The following is a 25,688-nucleotide window of genomic DNA, read 5'->3' as shown; positions in this document are numbered from 1 at the left end:
AAGTCATGAAGAGTCATGGATCTTTCAACTTTTATGCACTCTTTTTTTATTTACAGAGGGTAAAGGTGAAGAGGGATGAGCTGTAGGAGGAGCAGTAGTTGCGGTTATGCTTATTTATCCACAAGTGTTTCAGTTTCGGTTCGTTTATGTAGCGTTCAAGCAGCAACTCTTTTTCTTGTCGCTCCTTCTCCTTGAGTAATTTCTTCTCCTGTATTTTCTTGGCCTTCTTCACTGCCCAGGTGAACAGAACAAGTGGCCCTTTTCTTTTGCACGTTTTCTGGATGGTCGCATTGCCTTGGTCTCATTCTGGGGACCCTCAGAAGAGTCTACACGTTCATCGATCTGAAAAGCATCATACAAATGGCCTTGTATGGCGTGAGCATCTCCCATTTCACTGGGGTCACCTTCCTCTTCCACAAATTCCTGGACCTCCACCACTTCTTCTGCCCACACTTCCTCCTGCACCTCGCAGTCTTTCTCCATCCAAGCAACCATTAGTCTCGGTTTCTTTTCAAGCTCCGGCATTTGAGGGCGCTCAGACTTGACTAAGTCACTGGCCCAGAAGGTCTTCCCTGTGAACGCCATATACTCACTCTCGTCATCCTCTATGTCCACCAGCATGAGTTCTGGAGCTGGCTCAAATGGGGAACAAGCGAACGGCAGAGGCTTCCGGCTTGGAGGACGCTGAAGAGCAACCACTTCATCATGTACAGGAGTGGGGCTCAGTGGCTCAAACGGGGAACAAGCGAACGGCAGAGGATTCCGGCTGGGAGGACGCTGAAGAGCAACCACTTCATCATGTGCAGGAGTGGGGCTCGGAGGAAGCCGTTTGGGATGACGCACTTGCGATGAAGAGCGTCGGATGGAAAACATTTCATCAGGTGCTGGAGTGGAGCGTGGAGGAACCACCACAGGAAGCATCTGGGATGAAGAGCGTTGGAGGGAAACAACTTCATCGGAACATGAAGGAACCGCCAACAGTTTGGGGGGATCCACTTGAAGCTCACTTCCTCCCTCCATCAACTTTTCCAACCTGTGCACCTCTCTTTTTTTCTGAGGTACACATCCTCTCTGAGTTATTTCAGCCTCATCTTTGTGATTGCCTCCCTTACTGATCTTCCCCTCTCTTTCCTCCTCTCTCTCTCCAAGCGGGCAATTCTTACACTAAAAAAAAAAAAAGTTGGTTTTTGTTGGTTTAACTTAAAAAAGAAAGTAACCTGGTTGCCTTAAAATTTTGAGTTTATTGAAATTTAAAATTTGAGTTGATACAATGAAGGAAATTTGTTTAATAAATAGAAACTCAAAATATTTTTGTATCTGAACCACATACAAAATGTGATAAATCATGAAAATAGCACTATTTGGCATGTTTCACTGCGTCATTAGAAATAACACAAACACAATTACTCAATATGCTTACAAAATCTTTTAATAATATTTGAATAAAGGTTGTTGAATCTCAAAAACATTTCATTGAATTAACTCAAAATTTTAATTCCAATGAGCTCAAAATTTTAAGGCAACCAGGTAACTTTTTTTTCAAAATATTTTTTTTACAGTGTAGGTACCTTGCAGCGTCTCTTCCTGTCATTGGCAGTGCTGTTGAAGGCCTCACGCTCCTCTGGAAGTTTCTCTACTGCTGCTGATTCTTGCTCCACACACTGCTGTGGTGCATCCCTTCTTCGCAAGAAGTGAGCAAAACAATCAAACAGTTGTCTTAATAAAGTGCTAACCAGCGCCATTATGGACACTGAATGCTGAGAGATAATTCAATACTTGTCGTCGATATCTGCAAAGTCTCGAAAGTCTTTCGCTCTATTCATTCAAAACGCACTAACTGCAAACCAGAGTCAGATCTGCAATTTACAGCTGCCAGAACGGAATCTCCACTATGGTGTCACAGAGCTCAAACACTCGCAAATACGCCATGTTTGTATATTTTTAAAACTTTTTATCCATGTTTGTAGTTCTAATCGAATTCTAGTCCAACGTGCAATGGATTGTGGACTAGAATTCACTATACTATCTCAATTACAATTAAGTACAAATTAACTGTATTTATCTGTGTTGTAGGCACTAAAACGGTCCAGTATATAATAGTCAAACACATTTTTATGTTGAAATAATAAAGATTTCTGTGCCACCGCAGAATGGTTGCTGGCCCCTGCCCGGCCACCCCTTTAAAAAAAATCCTGGCTCCGCCACTGTGTGACAGCAATGTCTGGTAATATAAAAGTAGTGCGCAAAACAAAACAAAAAAACCTCTTTCCTCCTCTATTTCTCCTTTCTTCTTCCCTTTTCTGTTTTTTGCTACTCTGAGCGGTATACAAATCTTGGTATTTGGGGCACTTTTTTGTGTTTCTTTGCCTCTTCTTGACGGATCGCTTCCTGTTCTCCTGAGTTGTAAGTCGCTTTGGATAAAAAGGGGCTCCTTTTGCCTGAATTACTGCAGTAATGCGGGGTGGCATGGAGTCGATCAGTCTGTGGCACTGCTCAGGTGTTATGAGAGCCCAGGTTGCTCTGATAGTGGCCTTCAGCTCTTCTGCATTGTTAGGTCTGGCATATCACATCTATCCCATAGATTTTCTATAGGGTTAAGGTCAGGCGTGTTTGGTGGCCAATTAAGATCAGGGATACCATGGTCCTTAAGCCAGGTGGTTGCACTGTGTGCAGGTGCCAAGTCCTGTTGGAAAATGAAATCTGCATCTCCATGAAGTTGGTCAGCAGCAGGAAGCATGAAGTGCTCTAAAACTTCCTGGTATACGGCTGCGTTGACGCTTCTGACGCTGCACCCTTGAATCTGACCTTTTTATAACGCCTCCTCTTCAACTGTATCTTCGGGGTGTGTAGGTGTCTTCATCACACAAGAAACTTCACATTCAGTACCTGACTTACTTATAATTTACATTGTTACAATGTCCATTTATTGACCGAAAGCAGCACATTGATAGTTCACATATCTTACTCTTACACAATACAATTAACTATAATAAACTAGCTATAAACTATAATAAATAATATTTGATTAAAGTGTTATTTCACAATGAAAACGTTAAAATTTAGCCAAAACGGTTTTGGTAGTCAATGCTCTTCATTGTAGTCTATTTACCATGAAGCAATGATGTTTGAATGAAAACCCTATGGTGTTAAATCAAAACGAATTGTTTAAATAAAGTAAAAAGCATTTTAAAAGATAATTTTATGAGTGCTGGTTCTAGCCTTACAATAGCCTAGTTTCCTATGTGTGAAAACACACACACACACACACACACACACACACACACACACACACACACACACACACACACACACACACACACACACACACACACACACACACACACACACACAAACAAACTGTGATCTCAGTGAGATTGTCTTATAAAAAAAAACTGCTAGATCTTAGTTACGGATGTTCTCTCACTTTCTTTCAACACTTGACATTGCCAAAAGTTGCTGCATCTCACAATCTGAATGCTTCATAGACTTGGTAACTTTTAGCATTTTTACTAATCAGATAGCTACAAAAATTTGCTTCCTTGTCATTATGTGATATTACCCTGCTTAAATGTCCAGCATAAAAATTGTAAGTGCAAATTTATGTGTATATTTTAGCATAAGGCAGCAATATAACCAATTGTGAAGAATTTTTATTTATTTTTTAAAGGGGTTTGAATACATTCTGAATGCACTGTGAGAGTAATTTAAGGAATCTGATTGATCAAAATGAATAAAATGTATAGACCATAATCACTATTTAAAAAAAAATGATTGCTGTCATTATTTATCACATCTTAAAATTCCAAATTGGAATAAAAAATTATGTTTTTTCAACCTAAAAAAAAAAGTATGTGTTTGTGCTTGACTTAAAATATTAAATTTGCTTAACTTTTGTTTATTTGTATTTTTAAATTATCTCAACAAATTTTAAGTTGTTATAACTAATTGCAGCAAAAAAAATTAAGTGAATAATGTATCTAAATTCACTGCATCCCAATGACATTAGACTCCAATTTGATAAAAAGCAGAGAAAACGTCCAGTGTAAACATTCTATTGATTTAATTTTTAACATGATCATTTTTAATTTAACTTCATGTCAGTCACTGTGTTCCTCTTTCATTTTCACAACACCTACTTCTCTCACATTTTATCTCGGGGGTTTTTTTCTTTTTTTTTCTCTCGCACATTTTGTTTTCAGAGTTATCCATCAACACATTTAAAACAAATGCAGCCTGATGATAAGCTGCTTCTATTATACAGCATTATACTGCAAGAAGAATTACCGGTAGTTCATCTAATTTCTCATTCACTTTTACAGGAAGACAAAAACATACCAGAAATAGTGTGTTCACTATCAATTATGTCTCTTTTAGATGCTTAAATGCATAACAATGTATTTAAAGTCAAGTTAAAGTTAAAACAGAAAGTAACATTGTTGGGCCATGTTGTATCCTTAGTCTAATACAGTGTTTCTTAAACTTCCAAGGGGGCTTCAAGATCAATTAAAATATTTAAAATAAGACAAAACAAGCATTAAAATAAGCTAAAAGAACTACAAAAAAATCAAGATACAATATTTCATATTTGGTTATTTTTCTAAAAGAAAAACTCCTGTTTCTCTGAAATAAGGTGTGTTTGACTTGCGTATGACTTTAAAGTACTGTGAAAGCGGTTTGAAAGCATACAAAGCCATCTGCTCTCTAATGCTCTTGCTGTAATTTGGTGTCTTACATTTATCAGTCTGTGCAGTTCCGCTTAAAGGTGCCCTAGAATGATTTGAAACAATATGTTAAATTGTTCTTTGATATCTACATAGAGGGAATGTGGCTTATTTAAGGGAAAAAAATTGTCCAGATACAGTTTTACAGGTCCATTTACAGCCCTAGAAATTGTTCCTAGGATGTAAGGCTCTGTTTTTGCCTTATTTGGAAGAGTCATGAATATTAATGTTGAGCTCTGCTCTGATTGGCTTATTTCAGCAGCTCACAGCACACTGCAGTTCAGTTGTTCAGTAAAGCGGCTCGTGAGTCCTGACAGAACACAGACAGACTAAATGACACTTAAAGCAGAACATCTCAAATGGAGATTGATAAAATGCAGCTTACTTGTTTATTTGGTGTTTTCAGGTCATCCACGAGAAAAAGCTTGCGCGGTTGCGGTTGCCAGATTTCAGTATTTTTCAGATTTAAATCCCCCAAACAGAGCTTTTCTCTGAAAAGAAACCCGTATACTGTCTGGTGTTTTATCTAAACATGTCCAATCTGGCAACCATATGCATGCGAGCTCTCTCTCTCTCGCACGCGCCGGTGAACTGAAAACACCAATAAACAAGTAAGCTGCATTTTATCAATCTCCATTTGAGATGGTCTGCTTAGTGTCATTCAGTCTACATTTTAAACTTGTCTTTTTTTGTCAACGATATTTCATGTTTATCTAACGTTAGTCACAATGTAGGCTAACGTTACGCAGTGACTGTGATGTAGCCTAATCTGAAATACAAATAGGCAAAATCATCATAAGAAACACCATACTTCAGTTCTCAAAAATATAAATATATAACTTATATTTTTACAAAATGAACAGCCTTGTCAAATGACTGTCGTTTTAACTTATATGGTGGAAAAGGTGACGTTTGCTAGAAGGATAGAGTGAACGATCTAAGCAAAGTATCTACGTTTGTATTTTGTAATACAAAATAATATTAACCTTTGTCATTAGACACACTATTTAGCTTGGTATGGTACTTGGAGTTTCCTATTGTTACTGTAAGCATCTTGCGCCATCTAGACAATGCTGTCTCTCTAAGAAACTTTCAATGTAATCAGAAATTGTTTAAACAGCTCAATAAGTGGATAAATCACTACTTACTGCTTACAGGAAAACAGTTGCCCCTTTCTTCAGTTTAAGATGCTGAGCGAAGCTTGCTTGAAATGGCCCGAACAAACAATTTTGAAATACATTTTTGTGGTATCCGATTATAATAAACCTGAACCATGACTGTTGACACATGAAAAGTCCTCACGTCCCCTGCACCATATATGTATATGTAAACATATAAATGTATAGCCTGAACATGACGTGTGTCCATGAGAGTTGCCGTTTTTGCTATACGTCTTTGTTTATCTGCAGTCCCAGTTACCGTCAGTTCCACCTGACAATGTTTGGGCGTGCATATAAATGCATATAAAACGCTTGCGTCACGGTTGGGTTTATGTTGAGAAGCACTTATTTTTCTGTGGTGTTTTTGTTTCACGAGATTTACATATGATGGAGGAGGCAATGGTGTTTGAGACTTACTGTGTGATGTCCATGTACTGAACTCTTATTTTTTCACTATGGCAAGGTTAATTCAATTTTTCAGTCTAGGGCACCTTTAAGTCGAACACACCTACTGAAGCCTGACTGAATCACGTCTCATGCAGAGCAGTTTCATTAAATTGTAATTGTAATAAAGTCACCATTAAATGCATTGAAATCCACACTATAAATATTGCAGTATTTATTATAAATTATTTATACTTGTACATCATTATTTTTGAATAACTTAAGGCAGCAAACCACAACCATCCAAACATCCAAAACCATTTCCGATGGACATAACCAAGTCCTGTCAAACACTTTGTCTTGTTCGAGAAGCCGTTTCACTCAGATACAATTGGAATAAAACTGAAATTTTTGGAAAGAAAACACGTTTCTAACTTCTAACTTGGTTAGAATTCAAAATTCACTTAGTTTCATGCCAACTTTATATACAAATTTGTGAAGCAAATTGACCAAATTAAGAATGTATTGTTTTTGTTTAAACAAACACCTTTAACTTATAATTTGCAACATAATTGCTAAAGATAAAATCGTTGTTGTTGTTGAAAATGGAATCAAAATGCAGTTGGCTCAAACATCTCATCCCAGCTTGAATAGGCATGATGCTTATGATCTACTTACAAGCTTACAGCTTTAGTACACTCGGTCATTGTACCACTGCCATGTGACACTGTTGCTGATCTTTTTCAATTTTAACTTCGTCACATTGCAACTACAGATGATGGAAATATGCTGAATGACTGAATGCACTGTTAGTCTTGTTTTTCAAATAACATCTGAAACATCTTCCTCCTTGTATACAGGTCCTTCTCAAAAGATTAGCATATTGTGATAAAGTTCATTATTTTCGATAATGTAATGATAAAAATTTAACTTTCATATATTTTACATTCATTGCACACCAACTGAAATATTTCAGGTCTTTTATTGTTTTAATACTGATGATTTTGGCATCTAAAATATATGAAATTTAAATTTTTATCATTAAATTATGGAAAATAATGAACTTTATCACAATATGCTAATTTTTTAGAAGGACCTGTATATGTCAGGATTATGTTCTGTTTTGTTCTGTGTGTTTTAGTTCCGTTTTCCTGAGTCCTGGTTTCCCTGTCATTCAAATAATTAGCGCAATAGTTCCCTCGTTTTCTGTGATATATATTTTCCATTCTTTGCCCTGTCTCATAAAATGTTTTACGTGTTTGTAGTGTTGTTTCCAGAGTTTTCCTTGCCTTTTGAATTTCTTGAATTAATGTTTTTGCTGATCTTCTTCATCTTTGGAAGATTTGTACAGCCACACAACAATAAAAATTCTTTTTCCAAATTCTACTTTTCACTTTTTTCTTTTAAACCGTAATACTTACTCAGCAGTCTTATGCAACCAACCACACACTTATCCCTAATGAAGTTAACCAGAGACCTTATTTTACTTTTAAATCATTTTTTTAGTCACTGATAGTGATAGCTTGTCAGTTTGTTTTATGAATCATTACTTCAAATAAGAACAATTTATATCAGTAATGACATGATTTATTGCCCTAAGCCTTCCCATGAGCATCTATATTTACAAGCAAATAATAAAAAATAAAGTATAAATAAAGTATTAACAATGAGTAGGCCTATGTATTATTTAGTGGTTGTAATCATGTACATGTCGATAGGGAAATAACTGAAAAATGTTTTACTTCTTGGAAAATACAGGAGAACTCATCAAAATAATACACAAATACAAAAACAATGCAAAAAACTGAGGAACCAAGGGCTTAAATATACAGTTATTAACAAAACTATGAACAGGTGTGCTAATGATTAACCATGGAAACAAACTAGCAGAATCAAATCAAGGTACATTTACATGAGAACGATGTATGTTTTTTGCATACAGGCGAAAGCGACAATCAAAACTATCCCTGTTCAAATGGGTCCCTGAAAACAATGTATTATGCATGACTGGCCAGTTGACAACGTCACAAATTTGCAATTTTTATTTTTTTATTTTTTAGTTTACACAGTTGCTTTCATCCAAAATCACAAAGTTTGCATTTTCAGGCCCCCAAAATGCTGTTGTCGTGTAAATGAGCAGCCAAAATACATTAAAAGGTTTTCCATTTTTAATTGAAAACTGTTTGGTGTCCCCTCATGCAAACCGTAACAGGGAACAAAATCAACCAAAAATACTCCTGACAGTTCCGAAAATTTGTATCATGCAAAAACATTTTTGTCCATACTTGGCTAAAAGTGAGAGTGATACTCTTCTACAATAGCTTTATATTTACAAAATAACAAACACATACAGTTGCACATCTTCATTTAGGAGTCTACTAAACAAACTACTACTACGAAAAATAATGCTACTAAACAATCAGATTAATTATTTAATATTTTTAACTAATGAATAGTTGTGTAAAGGCCATGCTAAAACTGTAAGCATATAGCAGAATTTTAGTATTTACTTACTTTTATTTACAAAAAAATAGTAATGTTTTTAGATATTTGATCAGTCAGGCAAATAATACACTTTGAGTTTAATTTGATGTGAAGATGATTATAAAATATTATTAATGGATAAGCTAAATGTAAATGTACTATTCTATGTGAAAGGTTCAAGGTTTAGTGAAAAAATGGAAATAAAATAAAACGATTATTACTGTTATGAAGTGCGAAGATTTATTGACAAAATTCGAATAATTTTTTTGGAATCCTTCCCAAGTGCTGCAGTGGGCACTATTAACTATAACGTTCAATGGAAAATGCTCCGGAGTCAGTTGAGAACTTCTCATCAGGTTTGATTGACTGCTGGCTCTGGTCCCTAGTCTTGTACAATGAACTAGCGTTCTGAATATGTGCTTCTGATACCTAGAAACAGAGCGAGAGAGAGTCAGTTAGGCATTCATTGCCATCATAACTGGATAGATGTAATGTTGTTGGCGACTTGCTTAAATGCAAACCTCTTCAAATTTCTTTGCCTTGTACTGGTCAGCTCCTTTTAAGAAGTTCAGCAGAATGATATCACAAAGCACTGTACCCTAAAATAAAGAAAAAGTGTCAGTTTTGTCTACTTAAACAATATGACATGAACAACATGAAACATGAACAATAATAAACGAACACATTACGAATATGCATCCATAATATCAAGCTTTCATGGAAATATATGCTAATACTTAAAATATCTGAGATCTGTTGTGTGAACACAGCAACCTGGTGCTTAGGCACCTCAGCGATCTGGGGCTTGGGGTCAGCTGAGAAAAGAGCAAACTCTCCCTTGTGCAGAGTATCTTGACGGGGACCCTCAGCATGGATGTGCCTGGACACAGCTGGCCCTGGGGCCTACGTTACTTAAATATGCATTTCACAGTAAGCCTGCTTGAACAGACACTGTGCAAGGTCAGGGAGGACGAGGTGCAAGACTTGATGTTAAAAGCCTTGTTGATACTTTCACCTGGTTCCGCAGAATGAGCCTCTGCTGACTGTGCACGCACCTCTTCCGTATGGAGAGGTGTTTATACTTCACATGCTCGCACTAGTATTCTTAGAAATGACAGAGGCGACTCAGAGTAACTGTTCTATAAACTATTAGGAAACAGCGTAAGAAGTAAGGTACACACATTTACCAAGCGCTACTGACTGTGCTTACATCTATTAAAAGGGTAATACAGTCAGAGTCAGTGAAATGTGCCTGGAATTCGGGCTGGATGGTTCTAACTTAGTCTTGATTTGTCTGCTCAATTGCTCAGTCAATCAAGTCATCTTTCTTACTACACTGTAAAAAAAGTAAAAGCCTGACATTTTTCAGTACAATCGACTTGGATGTTTAAGTTATTTCAACTTGAATTATGTTAATCTGACTTTAAAAAATGATGTTAAAAAAGTTTAATATAACTTATTTTGATGAGTTAAAACAATGTAAAAACATATGTTGGCATAACTTATTGAAGATATAATTTTTCACAGTGTAGAAAATTATACCTGAAAAATTTCAGCCCCATCATAGCACAGAAACTGCGCTTATTAAAATGACAAACTATCTATGTTTAGCTGCAGATCAAGGCTCTATGTCAAAACTATTTTTACTATCTTAGTGCTGCGTTCGACACTATAGATAGATCATAAAATACGACTAACTAAACCTGGTATTCAGGAACAGGTATTAAGATGTTTCTATCCGACTGTTACCATGTTGTCTATTTAAACGCAAAAAAAATTAAAGATAATTCAATGTTCACATTCATTTGTTAATTATGGAGTGCCACAAGGATCTGCGTTAGGCCCTCTGCTTTTTTCAATATATATGCTGCCACTTGGTAATATTATAAGAAAACACAGAATTAGTTTCCACTTTTATGCTGATTATACTCAATTATATATTTCAGCACGATCAGAGGCCCCACTTTATATTAGGTGGCCTTACGTACTATGTACTTACATCAAGAAATAAGTACAATGTGCTTACTGTGTTCAAATTGTATTGCAAAACACCTTTGCTGATATTGAGGTGGGATACGGGTAGAGTTAGGGACAAGTGTGGTGGGATGGGTAAGTTTAAAGGTAGGGTTTGGTGTAAGGGAACTGTCAACTGTGTAATTACAAATGTAACTACAGAAATTAATAACAGATGTTATTACATGCAGGTATTTTTAAAATGTAAGTACAATGCAAAAACATGTATGTACACAATAAATGCATTGTATTAAATGATTAATTACATTGTTAGTACATAGTAGTTATGGCCACCTAATATAAAGTGGGTCCCAATCAGATGAAATCACTAAATGATTCAGGTTGGAGTGAGTTAAAGCTATAAAATACTGGATGATCTGTAATTTTCTTCTTTAAAATTCAGATAAGACTGAATTTGACTGAATATTACTTATTGGACCAAAAACCTGTACACAGAATCTCGTAAAATACAATTTGCATTTAGAAGGAGACTGTTAGGCTAATTCATCTGCTACAGTTAAAGACCTTGTTGTTATTAGACAGCAACCTGTCCTTCAAAAAACATATTTCATTAAGTCAAAAACAGCCTTTTTCCAACTTAGAAACATTGCTAAGCTACCGGTATTACATGTTCTCAGTCTCTGATGCAGAAGAGTTATGCATTCATGAACTCTAGACTAGATTACTGTGTAATGCATTACTAGCTGGCTGTCCTGCATCTTTAACAAACAAGCTACAGTTAGTCCAAAATTCAACTGCTAGAGTTCTTACTAAGTCAAGAAAATATTTGATCAATTTTATCATATCTGCTACACTGGCTACCCCTTAAGTTCTGTATCAATTATAAAGTATTACTACTGACCTATTAAGCCCTAAACAGTTTAGCTCCTTTGTATTTAACTGATCTTCTATCGTCCAACAATCATTACAAAACTCTGGGCTTCTGGTAGAACTCAGGATCTCTAAAGGAGGGAGAGCGTTTTCACATTTGGGTCCTAAACTCTGGAATAGACTTCCTGATAATGTTTGGGGCTCAGCTCCCAGTTTAAATCTAGATTAAAAGACGCATCTCTTTAGCCAAGCCTTCACATAATGCATCTCATAACCTTGTGCTCCAGTTATGTAAGATAAAATGCACATGATTCTCTTTGCTTAATCTTACAAACAGCAGCTATGTTAAATTTCCGTTTGCTTTTCTGTTTTATCTTGGGATGCCCATCCTGAGGTAGAGTCCATCATCTCCATCCAGCCTCTTTATGAAGACTTCAGATGCTCCAACAACTGTGAAAAGTTGACTCCAACTCTTGCGAGGACTTCAGATGACGCAACTCTGAATCCACATGCACCAGAGCTACATTTTTCTATATATCCATTTTGTATTCATCACTCATGAGCTCATTGTTTCTGCCATAAATGAATACATTGTTAGCTAACTGCATACATTTTTTAAATGCATGTGGACGAAGTCACTTCTGATAACAGATATCTCTAAATTGTAATGCACACATGCATTTTCTCTGAAGAGCTATACAAATAAATGTGAATTGAATTAAATATTGAGACCCCGTCCTTGATATGTGTTTAAAGTTCTCACACCTCCTTTTTGGGACCAGGTGGGGAACTTGCAAACGCAGCACTTGAAGGAGGCTTACTCAGCTCTTGTATCACTGTGTCCCATTTTTCACCCTGGGCATTGACATAGACCACACACAGAGCTTTAGGAGCTCAGAGCAGCTCTTTGTCTGCTTTGGAGGTCAGCAGAAGGGAAAGGTGTCTCCTTGGTGTATCCTGGATGCTAGCTCACAGTACCTCTTTAGCGGAACTGCGGGCTGGGCGACACCTAATACTTTTGCAAGATTCTATCATCTCTGGGCCATTTTTTCCTCGTGTGTTAACGGTTTAATGTCGAGGGAAAGCTGGCTCAGTGTCTCGTTTGCAGCGCTATTCCCTAACAGGGGAGATATGAGTGCCTTATCGACTCTCCAGGATGGAGTTTTCTCCAAGCATTCTTTGGCAATCAGACATGGTGGAGGTGTCTAACATCAGGCCCAGCACTCGATATGCATGTCGGTAAGCTAATCGGTAAGCCCTAGTACTGGGCCCAGTATTTCCATAGAGACCCTAATACATCAGTAACGACATCACGTTGAACATGACTGACTGAAATGAACGGCTCTGTTAGACTTGTTGCTCTCGTTCCCTGACAGACAAAATGGAGACGCTCCCTCCTGCCGCAACTCTGTGCCTCCTGCATGCTGAATACCAGGATCCTATCTTGGCTCTTCAGCAAAAACCCTAAATGGGTGAGTTGTCAGTAAGCTTATATATCTATATATCCAAGGGAAGTGGCTTGCCATGCAAATCTCACGCGCCAATCTTTATTGGCCCATTTTCGTTCTACCTGATTGGCTCCCCAATCAGATCCCAATATGTCAGTTTCGACGTAACGTCTACATCCTTCAGGGAACCATGGTTATAAGAGTAACCAAGACGATCTTCTAACTATTTTCTAGTTTTATTTATACAGTTGATGATCCAAATCAACCCATTTATAATGTTCATGTTTAATTTTCATGCACACAATCTAGTAATGAAGACACATACCACACCAACAGAGGTAAAGGCAGCAACCATGTTGATTAGAGTTGGTATCATGTCAAATTTTCCAGCCTTTAAAGATAAAATGCAATAAGCAATTATGCCCAGATGCAGAAAATGCTCAAAAATATACAAACATGTTAAGATGAACTCACATCTCCATTAACCAGTACATCAAATCTGATGGCGTAGGCTTTCAGAAGAGTGCGATACTCAGTTCCGTTCTCCATTTTAAAATACTTTGCATACCTAAGGACAGAAATTTAGACATGTTAGCAGATACAGTTTCAATAAGGTTTATCTATCCTATCAGCTTCAAATGATTTGGTGACTTTTGTCAAAAAAATGTATGGTATGGGGCCACTACAAAAGATAAACATGTGGATGAAGTATGTGGACAGATTGAAGGGATTTGCGTATGCTATATTATTAGAGGCCTGCAGACTGCAAAATTCGGAATTAAACATTGAAGTGGAAAAAAAAGTTTCTAGAACCTGAAGTTATATCCCGGAGACACAGTGGTCTTCTCTGACATGGCGTCCAGTCGAGTGAAGGAGTACGCAGGCTTACACTCATCATCTGCCTTATCTAAATCACACAGCCACGATATTTTTATCCCTATCACTCCCCCCTGATTAAAAGAGACAAAGATTAATTACACATTTGACTTTGCACTTAAAAAGAAATTAAGATGCAGTTTTTTGAGAATGAAACAAAATTCTAATATAATGTTTTTTTTTTTACAGTTAATAAAAGTTATTAGGTACTTTTAAAAAACAGTTATTTTATAAAACAGGTATTTCTTTGGTCTCTTAGTTCATTTCTACATTCACAAATAAGTCGTATTTGTTAACATTAGTTAATGAATTGTGAACTAACGTGAACAAACAATGGACAATTGCATTTTTATTACCTAACATTAAAGGTTATTAAATGCTGTAAAATGTGTATTGCTCATAGTTAGTTTATGTTATCTAAAGCATTAAATAATGTTAACAAATGAGACCTTATTGTGAACTTAAAGTGTTGCTAACTTATTTACAGATCTGTTGTGTAAAAGCAATTTAACACTCAAAAAATGACACCAGTCGTGCTTGCGAGATATTTCTATTATTATTCTATTAGGAAGTAAGCAAGGGAAAAAGTAACGAAAAAGCCAAATATTAAAAAGAATTTAATAAACACTCACTTTTTTAGCAAGAGTGGTAAAGTCTTGTTGTGCAAATCGGATCACATCACCCACTTTGAATATTGGACAGTACATGTTACTCTCAAAGTCAAAGTTACATTTCTTTATATAGCTACTATTGATGTTGGGCAAAAAGTTTCCCCTGAAAGCAAAAGAGAAATATTTGATGAAAACCATCATTTACAGAAAAGCAGATCTAATTATGAAATGGAGTATCCTCAAACTCAAAAACTTGGTCAAAACTCTAAAAAAGGTTTAATTTTGGAATCATAAATGATAATGCCAAGATTTTTTTTTTGTTATTATTTGTGTTTGATTGCATTTACTTTGTGAAGTTAAAACGTGGAAAGCGAATGCTGTTCTTGATGAAGATGGTAAAGTTCTCCACCTCCATCATAGGGTTTCTGAGTAAGAAAAAAAACTCCATCAGTCCTCTTATTCATCATTCACACATCTATTCATTGGGCGCGTATCAATCGGATCCCTAGTTCACTAGTCAGGGCACTGATCAGGACATAAGTCAAAGGGCTGACTCCCTTATCAGTGCCCTGACTACTGAACTAGGGATCTTATTGCGACATGCCTATTGTGTTTATTTAAAAGTGGACTCACGGCTGAACTTCATCAATCTCTGCAGGACACCATCCTTTGATCTCACAGGTTTTGTTGGTAGTATTGAAGTTCACACATCGTCCTGTCAGCAACCCTTCGAGATACAGCCAACAGATCAGAACATAACATAGACTGTATCATTTATTATGTTTAAAAGGTTTTTCCTTGACCATTTTAGGATAACAAAATGCACAATGAAACACCTCAAACGGTTAAAGTCCCACTGTAGTCAATAATTGTACCCCTTTAAATTCCTCTTTGATAATCACAGACATATTTTAACGTTTATCTAAAAAAAATATTGATTCACTTGAAACGCAACTCTACACGCTTCGTTTAGTATACGCGGAACCATGAATATACAAATTATTCCCCGCCTCCATTCAGCTCACGGGACGAGACACGGGACTGGGTTCACAAGAACGAGACTCGATAAGATTTTTTTACATAGGCCTAGCATTTTTAAGAAATTCTCAATGATGAAATACATGACTAATCACATAAACGTCGCACACCTGTGTGTGATAGGTGCGTAGGAGAGCAGGACAAAACAGTCCTATTATCATCAAATGAAAAGGAGAAGTCCCGCACACTATCAACTCGCAATTAAAAAGATTTATTGTTTCATTGCAACGTTTCGATCTTTCGATCTTCCTCCATATACATGACTAGAAACATTGTTTGCTGGTGTATTTGAACTGTTTTAACTCATCATCTTATAATGAATGTCATTTCAGTTCTACTTTCTGTGAATTAATTATCATATGCACTGTAAAAGGTTTTACCACAAACTCAACTGACTGGCTTTTTTCCTGTATGATTGTCTCTTCACACCTTAGAGATGCACATGATTTAAGAGTTTCTACAACTTTTGACCTCCTAACTCAACTCCTTTGCACAAATTGATCATAGATATTACCGTAAGGGCAAACAATAAGTGCAACCATAATCAAAATTCTATCAAAATGCAAATAGAGACCCAATTTTTCTTCAAGCATGATACAAAGCTAAGAGATGGTTACAACTACACAGCCCAAACTAAGATTTGCATGCCTCTTGGAGCTGCTTTCAAACATTGGTAACTTTGCATTTCAATCTGCACTCAGGTTGAGTTTCACAATTTCGCAATTGTGTATACCAGGGGTCTTCAACTAAAATTGCTTGGGGTCCAGTAAATAAACCTTCCTCACTGGCCGAGATCCGGACAATTATATACCTAAAAACATGAATGGATGTCTTTTTGCCAGACTAAAGAAATTAGTGTAGATTAAAAAAAAATGTCTTTATTGAACAAAAGATAGTATGTTCACATATAGATAAACATGTCTTTTCATATTGTTAAAGCAATAGGTAATCCTTCACAAAATGTATTTCATTTTTGAGGTTGTTCTGTTTAAGTTGCGTTGGTACAAAATATCTAATTCAACCAGTAGCCATGTCTGACAAAAAATGATGAATGAAAAAATGCCTTCATCTCTAAATCTATACTGAAAATACATTAATTTCAACATTACTAGCAACTAAAGTGCTTTTTTTAAAAGAAACCTTGTCATATTTTAATCTCGCGAGATCTCTTCAGAAACCGGATCTGGCCAATCAGGTGTCTTATTTAGTCAGAATTCACTCACCGCCCATTAAAACGGAAGTTTTTTTCTGAGGTCTGCACATTGCAAATCCTCTCATTGACAAAGTGTAAACACAATGTAAATAAGAGATTCGCTGTGCAATGTAGACAACTTTATTGATTAAAGCGGAAACTTTGTGAGGTCATGAATCGAGAAGAGGGACAATATTATAAAGGGGTCCTTGCACGCTTTTCATAATCCATTCAGAATTTTAATAGAAATCGACACATAATGGTAACTGATACAATAAGCCTCTGGCTTAACTATGTTATCTAACAGCTAATAATGTGTTGCGAATGTTCACAGCAGACTAGGAGGCAGAGAATGGATCAGACAGCTGCCTTAAAATAATAGGTGTGTTTGAGCCCCAGCAGTAATAAAGTCTGAATTGTGAGAAAATTCTGCAGTTCTGAGAAAATGTACATCTGTAATTATTTTATTTCATATTGGAAACAAGCTTCCATACTGCACATACGGATCGGTGTATGACATCAGAGAATCACGAGAGCAATTAGGCCCTGTTCACACTGCAAACAAAAGTGGCCCAAATCTGATTTTTTCCGGATCAAGTGACCAGGTCAGACTTCTTCAGAGGTAGTTTGAACACTCAAATCTTGCCCAGATCAGATCTGATGGCTTCATCACAGACCTCTGTAGTGAATTTGCCGCCATAAACCTGCAAAAGGTCAAAATAACCAATTTTGCTCTCTTTCTCTTTGTTCTTCTCCTCTTCAGCATCTGCTCATTAATGTTACGGTTTCCATTGCACAAACATTTTGAAATAAAAGCGAAAATGCTTACTTCCTCCATAACCTCCCGAACGTTATTGCTGCGTGAGCGTCTGATGTAATTGTTATTGTTCTTTTGCGCATGCGGGTTATATTGGAACCTCAAACAGTTCACACTGGAATCAGATATAGGCCACATTTTAAAAGGGAATGTGAACAGCCAAACAAAAAAAAAAATCAGATCTGAGCAAAAAATCTGAATTGAGCATTAAGACTTGCAGTGTGAGCATATGGAGCTGTTTGATCTCTAATCACTCTCACAGTAATTTGGCCCTGTCCCAAATGGCACCCTAAACAGTCTTCCTCTTGCGGCCTTCCTCTTCTTCAAGACAAAGTGCATTAAGTGTGCCATTAGGGACAATGCCTTTGATGTCATACCAGGGGCGTAGCCATCTTTTCAGAAGTGAGGGGGAAAGAAATGTCGTAATACCATTTTTTTTGACCGATATAATTTATCGCATCTCTTGCTTTTAAGTAAGATATCACATACATTGCTGCACAATAACCACTTATATCTATAATATTTTATGTCAATTTTATGATTTATGTACTACAAACAATTGTGCATTAAGTCTCCATAGATTGTATATAATGTAAACAATTAAAATTAGAGATGCTCCGATCAGCATACTGTAGGCCATCTTTCCCAAATAAAGCAGAGTAACATAAAATGATTCCAAACAGAGGGGTTAGGCAGACCAACATAACATCAGATCAGCTTAATGGGATGTAGCCTCTTAAAACACTAATTACATTTAATAATTGGCAGCTATATGTAAAACGTTTTACACCAAAACTGGCTACTATAACAAAGGACAAAACTATGGCAAGTTTTTTTTTTTCTGTTAATATTATGAACATCTGATGTAGTTGAGGAACCAACTACATCAGATCCAAAAAATAAAATAATGCAAGACTGTATGCCAATGCCATCCTTCCTAAATAATAAGGGTGCTCTGATCAGGATTTTTGGAGCTGATCTGATCACAGATACCAACCTATTTGAAGCCTTCTTTTTATCATATCGAATTATATATAGGGACTTTTACAGACATTCATTCAGGGAATTTATTATTTCTGAAAATTGGGGAATTCCCCCCTTATAAATGCCTCTTGTGTTATATATTATCTCACCTAAATCTTTGATTATGCAGTGCATTTTTTTTTTTAAAGAAAATTTTTCAGGTAGGTCTAACATTAGTATTGAGGTAAGAAATACTAAAGAAATGTAATAAAGAATCAAATGTAATTTAATATTGGTCTTCCCTGAATAAATTAGATTAATCCTTACAAAAGTTGCAAAAGCTAGTCATTACAAAAAAAATTAAAAAAAATAAAAAAGTTAGTCCATACAAAGTTGCAAAAGTTAGCCGTTCAAGAGCAGTTGAGTTTCATTAAGGTTCATCAAACAACAAGACAGAGAGAAACTGAGAGACAGCAGCAGAAGTTTTGAAAGTTGGCTGAGTTGAGTAAAGTTGGCTGTATATTCAAAGGTTTAGAATTTTCGGGATCAATCAATAATTTGTGCGCTAAACGCTGTTATTGCATAAATATCACCTCTTTTCAATCATAGTCATGTGGACAAGCAGCTATAACTATATTTTCCTCAAAACAAGCTTTTCTCCGCAGTGGACGAATTACACTGATCTCTATGTGCAGACGGCTGACAGGCAGATTCGAAGGGACCGATTTTTTTTATAATAAAACATTCAATAACTTGATTATTATGATAAATAGATTTAATAACTTTACTGTAATACACTGTACAGTCACCAAATTAATTTCACACATCACTGCTGTTCTGATATAGTTAAACTACAACACTTATTCTGGGAAAATGTGTTTTTGTATCTTTTTTATGATTTTTCATAATAAAACATATTTAATAACTTTACTGTAATACACTGTACAGTCACCAAATTAATTTCACACATCACTGCTGTCCTGATAGTAAAACTACAACACTTATTCTGGGAAAATGTCTTTTTGTATCTTTATGTTTTTTATTATAAAAAAAATAATCAATAACTTGATTATTATAAAAAAAATGATTTAATAACTTTACTGTAATACACTGTACAGTCACCAAATTAATTTCACACATCACTGCTGTCCTGATAGTTAAACTACAACACTTATTCTGAGAAAATGTCTTTTTGCATATTTTTATGGTTTTTCATAATAATACATATTTAATCGAATACCGCTCGGAGCGGGTCGACTAGGATCGGTGAGAGCCAGTAAAAGTGCGGGGGACGCAAATGCATTTTATTAAAAGTGAAGGGGACACGTCCCCCGCGTAATCTACGCCCATGGTCTGATTGGTCTGTGCAGTGCAGCTTTACTTATTTTTTGTTAAAAAAATAAAAAAATAAAAATAAAAGATTATTCTTGATCCTTCAATAAACTTTAATAAAAAATATTTATCTCACAAAGAATATTGTAATTTTACCATTGCTAGATGGTTTTGACATCTGCTTCTTACAAGTACCATCATTGTCACATTTGAATTTCATCTCACTCTGAAACGCATGAACACACACACAGACAAGAATCAATTAAATGTATGTACAGCTCGTGACAGATATTTCACTCTATTTCAAAGCAGTGTGCTCTCACTCACCTCTGGACAGTTTCCTTGAACTTGGTTCTCTGTCGTGATGAGCTTTGTGATGACGCAGAAAACTGACGCCCCCTGGTGGACAAACCAGCACACGTGTGTATAAAAAAGCCATACTAATCTGCTTTTGCTTTTATTTACAATTACTAACATGACTAACTCACACTCTAAATGCCAAATAATGGCAGTGAATAGCGACCAGGATCAAGCTTTTTAAAAAGATGAATAAATCATCTTTTTAGAAAGATTTAAATTATGAATCTTCTTCACAGACATTAAAAATTAATAACGATAACATTAGCCTACATTTATTTCTTACCTCGGAATTAACATAATTTCTCTCTTTTGGTCAGTAAACAGAAACGTCTCGGTTAGCATCCGACATTCAATTAGGCCTACGTCTCCATCTCTCTGAAATCACACTATTTGCACTCGTGTATATTTTTTTAAATTAGCCTATAACGTATTATTCAATAAAGACATAGATAAACTAATGTTAGTCAGCCAGTAAAAACGAAATGACCGCGCGTGTACGTCTTTCTGTGGAGGACAGAAGAAAGCGCGTGCTGGAGAAGCGCGTGCAGATCAGATGCGTGCAGTAATGAAATAGCCCACAAATAAACCCGCGTTTTCTTTTCCACACATGGTATAACCATAGCTTAATATTTTTAGCTCTCTGAAAATTATAATGCGTTCTGACTGACTAAACTAATATATTAAAATCTGCGTTTAACTAGCTATAATATAGCTAGTTTATGAATTAATTAGCCTACACATTTCAACATTTTAATAATCTCTGTAGCCTATTGGTATCATCTGCAACGTTTTAATAGGCTAGTTTACATGGTTATTAAAAAAATAATAATCTAAAAATAACCTGCAGGGAACGTTCTCGTTGGGTTATAAAATAAAACAAAAAATAACCTGCAGGGAAAGTAGGCCTAGCCTATCCTATGTTTCGTCCAAACGGGAACGATATGGGAACGTTAGGAGAACGTTCTGTTTTTAGGCTACTGTGTTGTTTCTGTTTCCGAACATTCAAGAAAAATAATAATAATAATAATAATATTATTATTATATATATATATTATATATAAGTATATATAGGCCTATATACTTAATTAATATGGAAACATTAGCAACACGTGTTTCCCCCAGATTCCACTTTGTCATCAAATTCACGTCAAAAAGGCCGATTTACTTGAGTAGGTGTGACATAATCTGCTACATCCATGATCCGGTTGTTATATTCTCCGAAACCTTTCACTTTAGTCATCACTGATGACTCAATAGCTGTGTCTCGGACTTGATATGCTTTCTCGTACAAAAACACCCAGCTGAGAGAGAGAGAGAGAGAGAGAGAGAGAGAGAGAGAGAGAGAGAGAGAGAGAGAGAGAGAGAGAGAGAGAGAGAGAGAGAGAGAGAGAGAGAGTTAGGACAGCAAATAGCTACAGTGACAAATTGGCTCCTTTTAGTTAATGCAAAATGCTATAGGCTGTAAAATGTAAGCTTTTCATGCACAGCTTAAATATACTAACAAACATGTTAAGTCTCATGCATGAAACTCATGTACTTTACATTAATTGGGCTATGTCACCTCAAAAGATTAAAAAAACAAATAGCCTATAATTCCATAAGTTTAGTCCATCAGGCCTAATTAAATGCAATATGGTTTTGGTAACACTTTACAGTAAGGTCCCATTAGAAGGCTATTTAATGCATTAACAAACAAACAGCATTACATTTGTTAACTTCTTTATTAATCTGTGTTAATGTTAGTTACGTTACGCGTGTCACCGGACGCGATCGAGCGCCGCGACGCGACGCGACAGTGAAGCGCGTCAGTCGCACTAATTGTATATATCTTGCAATTTATGCGCAAAAAAATATTTTTTGCGTGCATAAACTACGCAAAGTAAACCCCTTGGGAATGATAAAAGTGGTGTGGGTTACGTGCGTATTACAAGCCATAAAGTGCGCATCATGAACACAAAAATAATGTGTGCATATAAATTGCACGATAAATACAATTCTTGCTCGTGATTTCATGTTAGCTAAGGTCCATTAAATAGATGTAGCCTAACTTTTGATTTGAATATAGGCTAGTAAATTTAATTCATATTAATACATCCTTTTTACAACGTTTTAAAACACAAACATGTATTTTTATATTTGTTTGGGTTAAAATCTCTCTTATTCCACAACCATGAATAACATGTTTTGTCAAAACACTCACCCAATGAAATACGCTATGATGAGGAGTTGGACGACACGGTTGATGATGCCGATGGTCCAGCTCTTCACCACCACGGACTTGGTTGTCTCATATGTAAAGAAATCTGTTATACAGCCCGACATTTTTCCTGAACACTGCTGCATTAAAAAAAAATCACACTCCAAGTGTATCAACGTATTTGCGTGAAACTTTAGTAAAGCACAAGCGATGCTAATGCTGGTAATTAATCTGTCCAGATGTTTTATTCTTCGTTTTGTCAACAAAAGTAAAAGAAAAAAAACCCTATTGAGTAATTTGTCCTTATTTGTTTCCTTGGTTAAAAAGTCTCCAGTACTTGAGACCGGAATGCTTAAACAGAAAGCCCCATCTATTCCTCATAGCCACACCCTCTCTCCTCCTTCTATTCTTATTGTTCCTCCTTTAGTTATTCTGTCTTTAGTTATTCTGTTATCCAACAATTGACACTATTAGCTGATGCTCTCTTACCAAGCAAATGCACAGATCAAATTACGGGCAAAGTTAAGGCTTTGACCCAAAGAAGTCCTAACATCTCTTACTCAACATAAAACTGGTCTAACTTAATACAATTATGACACCTATTTCTACACAGTTGAACTGATTTTTTTTACGTTCTGGGTTAATTGCACTGATGAGTAAAATTCATCCTAAGTGTATATCACCAGTTTCATTTGATGTATTCTGCTAATGTTTCCCTCAGACTGGTGTTGCCCTTGTGCTGGGTTGCATGAGTTTTCTGTCTTTTTAAGAAAATGGAAAGACCTGTTAGAGTTTAGGGGTTTAATGTTTAGTAATTTTGAACACTTAAAATAGTTTGTAGAATATTAATATTACTAGTATTATTTGGTTAAGATTGTGGTGACGAGTTGAGCTTGTGGTTATTGTGAGTCATTTTGATTGTGAGTCGAACAAAAACTGACAAACTGAATTGTTTTATAACTAACACAGCACTCTTTCACATACCATAATGTTTGATGAATGCAAGTATTGTTGCAATATAAAACTTCTAATATTTAGTGTTAGCACTGTTAACCTCATTGACAACATCATAATTTATTTAATTTAGCCACCCACAGCCTAACCACAAGGTCGACTTTTCTGGATAATGGTAACCTTAAAAACTGACATAAAATAAACTCTTTTAAATGTCGAATATAACAGAACATCTTTACCTTTACAAAAAACACTGCAACATTTACTCTCCTGATCCATCCCTATGCAAAGCATGCTGGGAACTAGAAATCCTCTGCAACAGAAATTAATCACAGGTGTATGTTAACATAAAGGAACACAGTGGCGTTTGGGGACTTTAGCTTATTCACTATATCCCCCAGAGTTAGGCCACTTTCCAGGCAACCTGTAACCTGTGTTTTTGCAGTAATGTTTTGCAGTGTTTGTTTTTGTAACCGTGGAAGTGCACTGGAATGGCCATTAAAGCCGTGACTTCCCACCTGTGAACTCGTACTTAGATCGATGTTCTGCGTCATATAGCCTTGAAACAACAATGGCAGTACTTTATTTTTTCACAATTGGTTTAGTAACGGGTTGTTATTAATGAATCAGTTATTTAATAATGATGGAACTTTGCTTACGTTTCAAGACTTTGTCTCAAGTTATAATACCTGTTACTTTAAAAGAATTCAAGATGCTTACCAAAGCCATACCTTCAGGTGTAAATAATATGCTGTTCAAAAGCAGTGTGTGTACATCAGCACTATCTGTCAGTCCTCCTAGACCTGAACATACCTCAGTCGGCTCTATTTGTTTTTCTGGGTTAAAGCCGAATAACCATAAGATTAGATCTTTGTTTCTTGAAGAAAATATTTCTACTCCACCTGCCATTTTTTACTGGAGCAATATCTTTAATAATATAGACTGGTCTTATGTTTGGTCATTACCACAAAAGTTCCTCCTTACTAATAAGGTAAAGGAAATATCATTTAAATTAATTTAGAGTTTATCCCACAAAAGATTTCCTACAAAAATGTAAAATTGATATCGATTTAAAATGCTCTCTTTATGCCTTCATTGCTGATAACCTATTAAAAACAGTTTCTTTATCTTATAAACAGGTCATTTTTGGTTATTGTATTAAAGGATGTAAATTTTATTATACATTTTATTTTTATGTAAATTTCACATTCATAAATGCAAGTTTACAAAAGGCAAACCTCTTTTTATAGTCTTTGAAAAATAAATTGAAATGTAATTAAATGTGATGTCAAAATCTAAAAATAGTAAAGCAGTGAAAGAAAGTGAAAGTATTTAGTGGTGCTTACATGCAGAATATATCCTCAGTCTTAACATTGAAATATAATACAAATGTAACGATATGTATAATATATGCAGTATGTATATGTAAACTAATGATTACCTCTCTTTTATTTATTTTTTCTTTTTTCTTTATATTATTTGTTTCTTGTTCCTTTATGTTGAGGCATGTGAAATGTGTCTTGTTATACAATTATATATACTACTTTGTACATACTTTTTTGTTGACAATAAAAACCAAATCGTTTATTATTAAAATAAGTTATTGCTCTAATGTTGTTTATGATAATGTTAATAATGTTGTTTCATCAAATGTTATGCATTATCAGCAGCTTTTCTAGCGTAAGCTAGTTTTCAGTCCATTGAGTGCAAGAATACATTAATACAAAATTTCCAAATATACAAATAATGTAAAATAAAAGCTATAACAGCTTCTCTTGCCCTATGCGCCATTTTTTTCTCTGCCGTTTCCCTCAAATAAACAAGGAGTAAGCACATTTGGCAATAGATATTATGGTAAATGACCATAAGCCTCATACGGTCCACCATGCTTTGTTTACAGGCATCAAAGTTCCCTGATTATTACGCAGGAATGAGAGTATAGTTCCTAGCCATATTGGTCTAGAAAATCGCAACTTTTCATTTTCCGTCTGTCTTAGTACACAATGTAACTGTACACATCACATGTAAATATGAAAAAGTTGGTGTGATTTTGTCACTTATTGAGCAGTAGGCTAGATGTAGCCATTTACCTCCAGTCTTTGTGCTAAGCTAGGCTAGCGATGGGTGCGTCTACAGAATTATGGTACGCACGGAGATGAGAATGGTATGTATGGACTCATCTAACTCTAGGGGATACAGTGAATAAGCTAAAGTCCCCAAAACTCAAAACTTCGAGCTCGCTGGCTGTAGGTAAGAGGCCGTCGCTCCGGATCATCCAGGCCAGGTAGTCCAAATACGGCCGGCTCT

The 25,688-nt window shown here is 35.8% G+C and overlaps 1 protein-coding gene across 2 annotated transcripts in view; it reads right to left on the bottom strand.

The window, feature by feature from the left end:
* p2rx3b (purinergic receptor P2X, ligand-gated ion channel, 3b) overlaps nucleotides 1-22,756 on the bottom strand; it is a 49,447-nt gene extending 26,691 nt beyond the window's left edge. Inside the window, exons 1-12 of one of the 2 annotated variants that reach the window (XM_067441221.1) lie at nucleotides 22,431-22,754; nucleotides 21,396-21,531; nucleotides 20,198-20,269; nucleotides 20,027-20,096; nucleotides 15,162-15,255; nucleotides 14,876-14,953; nucleotides 14,550-14,691; nucleotides 13,855-13,991; nucleotides 13,516-13,609; nucleotides 13,367-13,432; nucleotides 9,271-9,348; nucleotides 8,293-9,178 (exon numbers count right to left, since the gene is read on the bottom strand). In XM_067441221.1, the coding sequence (XP_067297322.1) occupies nucleotides 9,050-9,178; nucleotides 9,271-9,348; nucleotides 13,367-13,432; nucleotides 13,516-13,609; nucleotides 13,855-13,991; nucleotides 14,550-14,691; nucleotides 14,876-14,953; nucleotides 15,162-15,255; nucleotides 20,027-20,096; nucleotides 20,198-20,269; nucleotides 21,396-21,531; nucleotides 22,431-22,573 (1,239 nt within the window). In that variant the 5' untranslated portion in view covers nucleotides 22,574-22,754 and the 3' untranslated portion in view covers nucleotides 8,293-9,049. Of the gene's footprint in view, nucleotides 1-8,292; nucleotides 9,179-9,270; nucleotides 9,349-13,366; nucleotides 13,433-13,515; nucleotides 13,610-13,854; nucleotides 13,992-14,549; nucleotides 14,692-14,875; nucleotides 14,954-15,161; nucleotides 15,256-20,026; nucleotides 20,097-20,197; nucleotides 20,270-21,395; nucleotides 21,532-22,430 lie in introns of those variants that run through there. The other variant, XM_067441222.1, reaches the window with a different exon arrangement.
* Between the last annotated feature and the right edge of the window lie 2,932 nt (nucleotides 22,757-25,688).

Source organism: Pseudorasbora parva, chromosome 4 (genome assembly GCF_024679245.1).
Source record: "Pseudorasbora parva isolate DD20220531a chromosome 4, ASM2467924v1, whole genome shotgun sequence".
NCBI lineage: Eukaryota > Metazoa > Chordata > Actinopteri > Cypriniformes > Gobionidae > Pseudorasbora > Pseudorasbora parva.
Note: the sequence above shows the minus strand (reverse complement) of the source record. Positions and strands in the feature narration are given on the sequence as shown.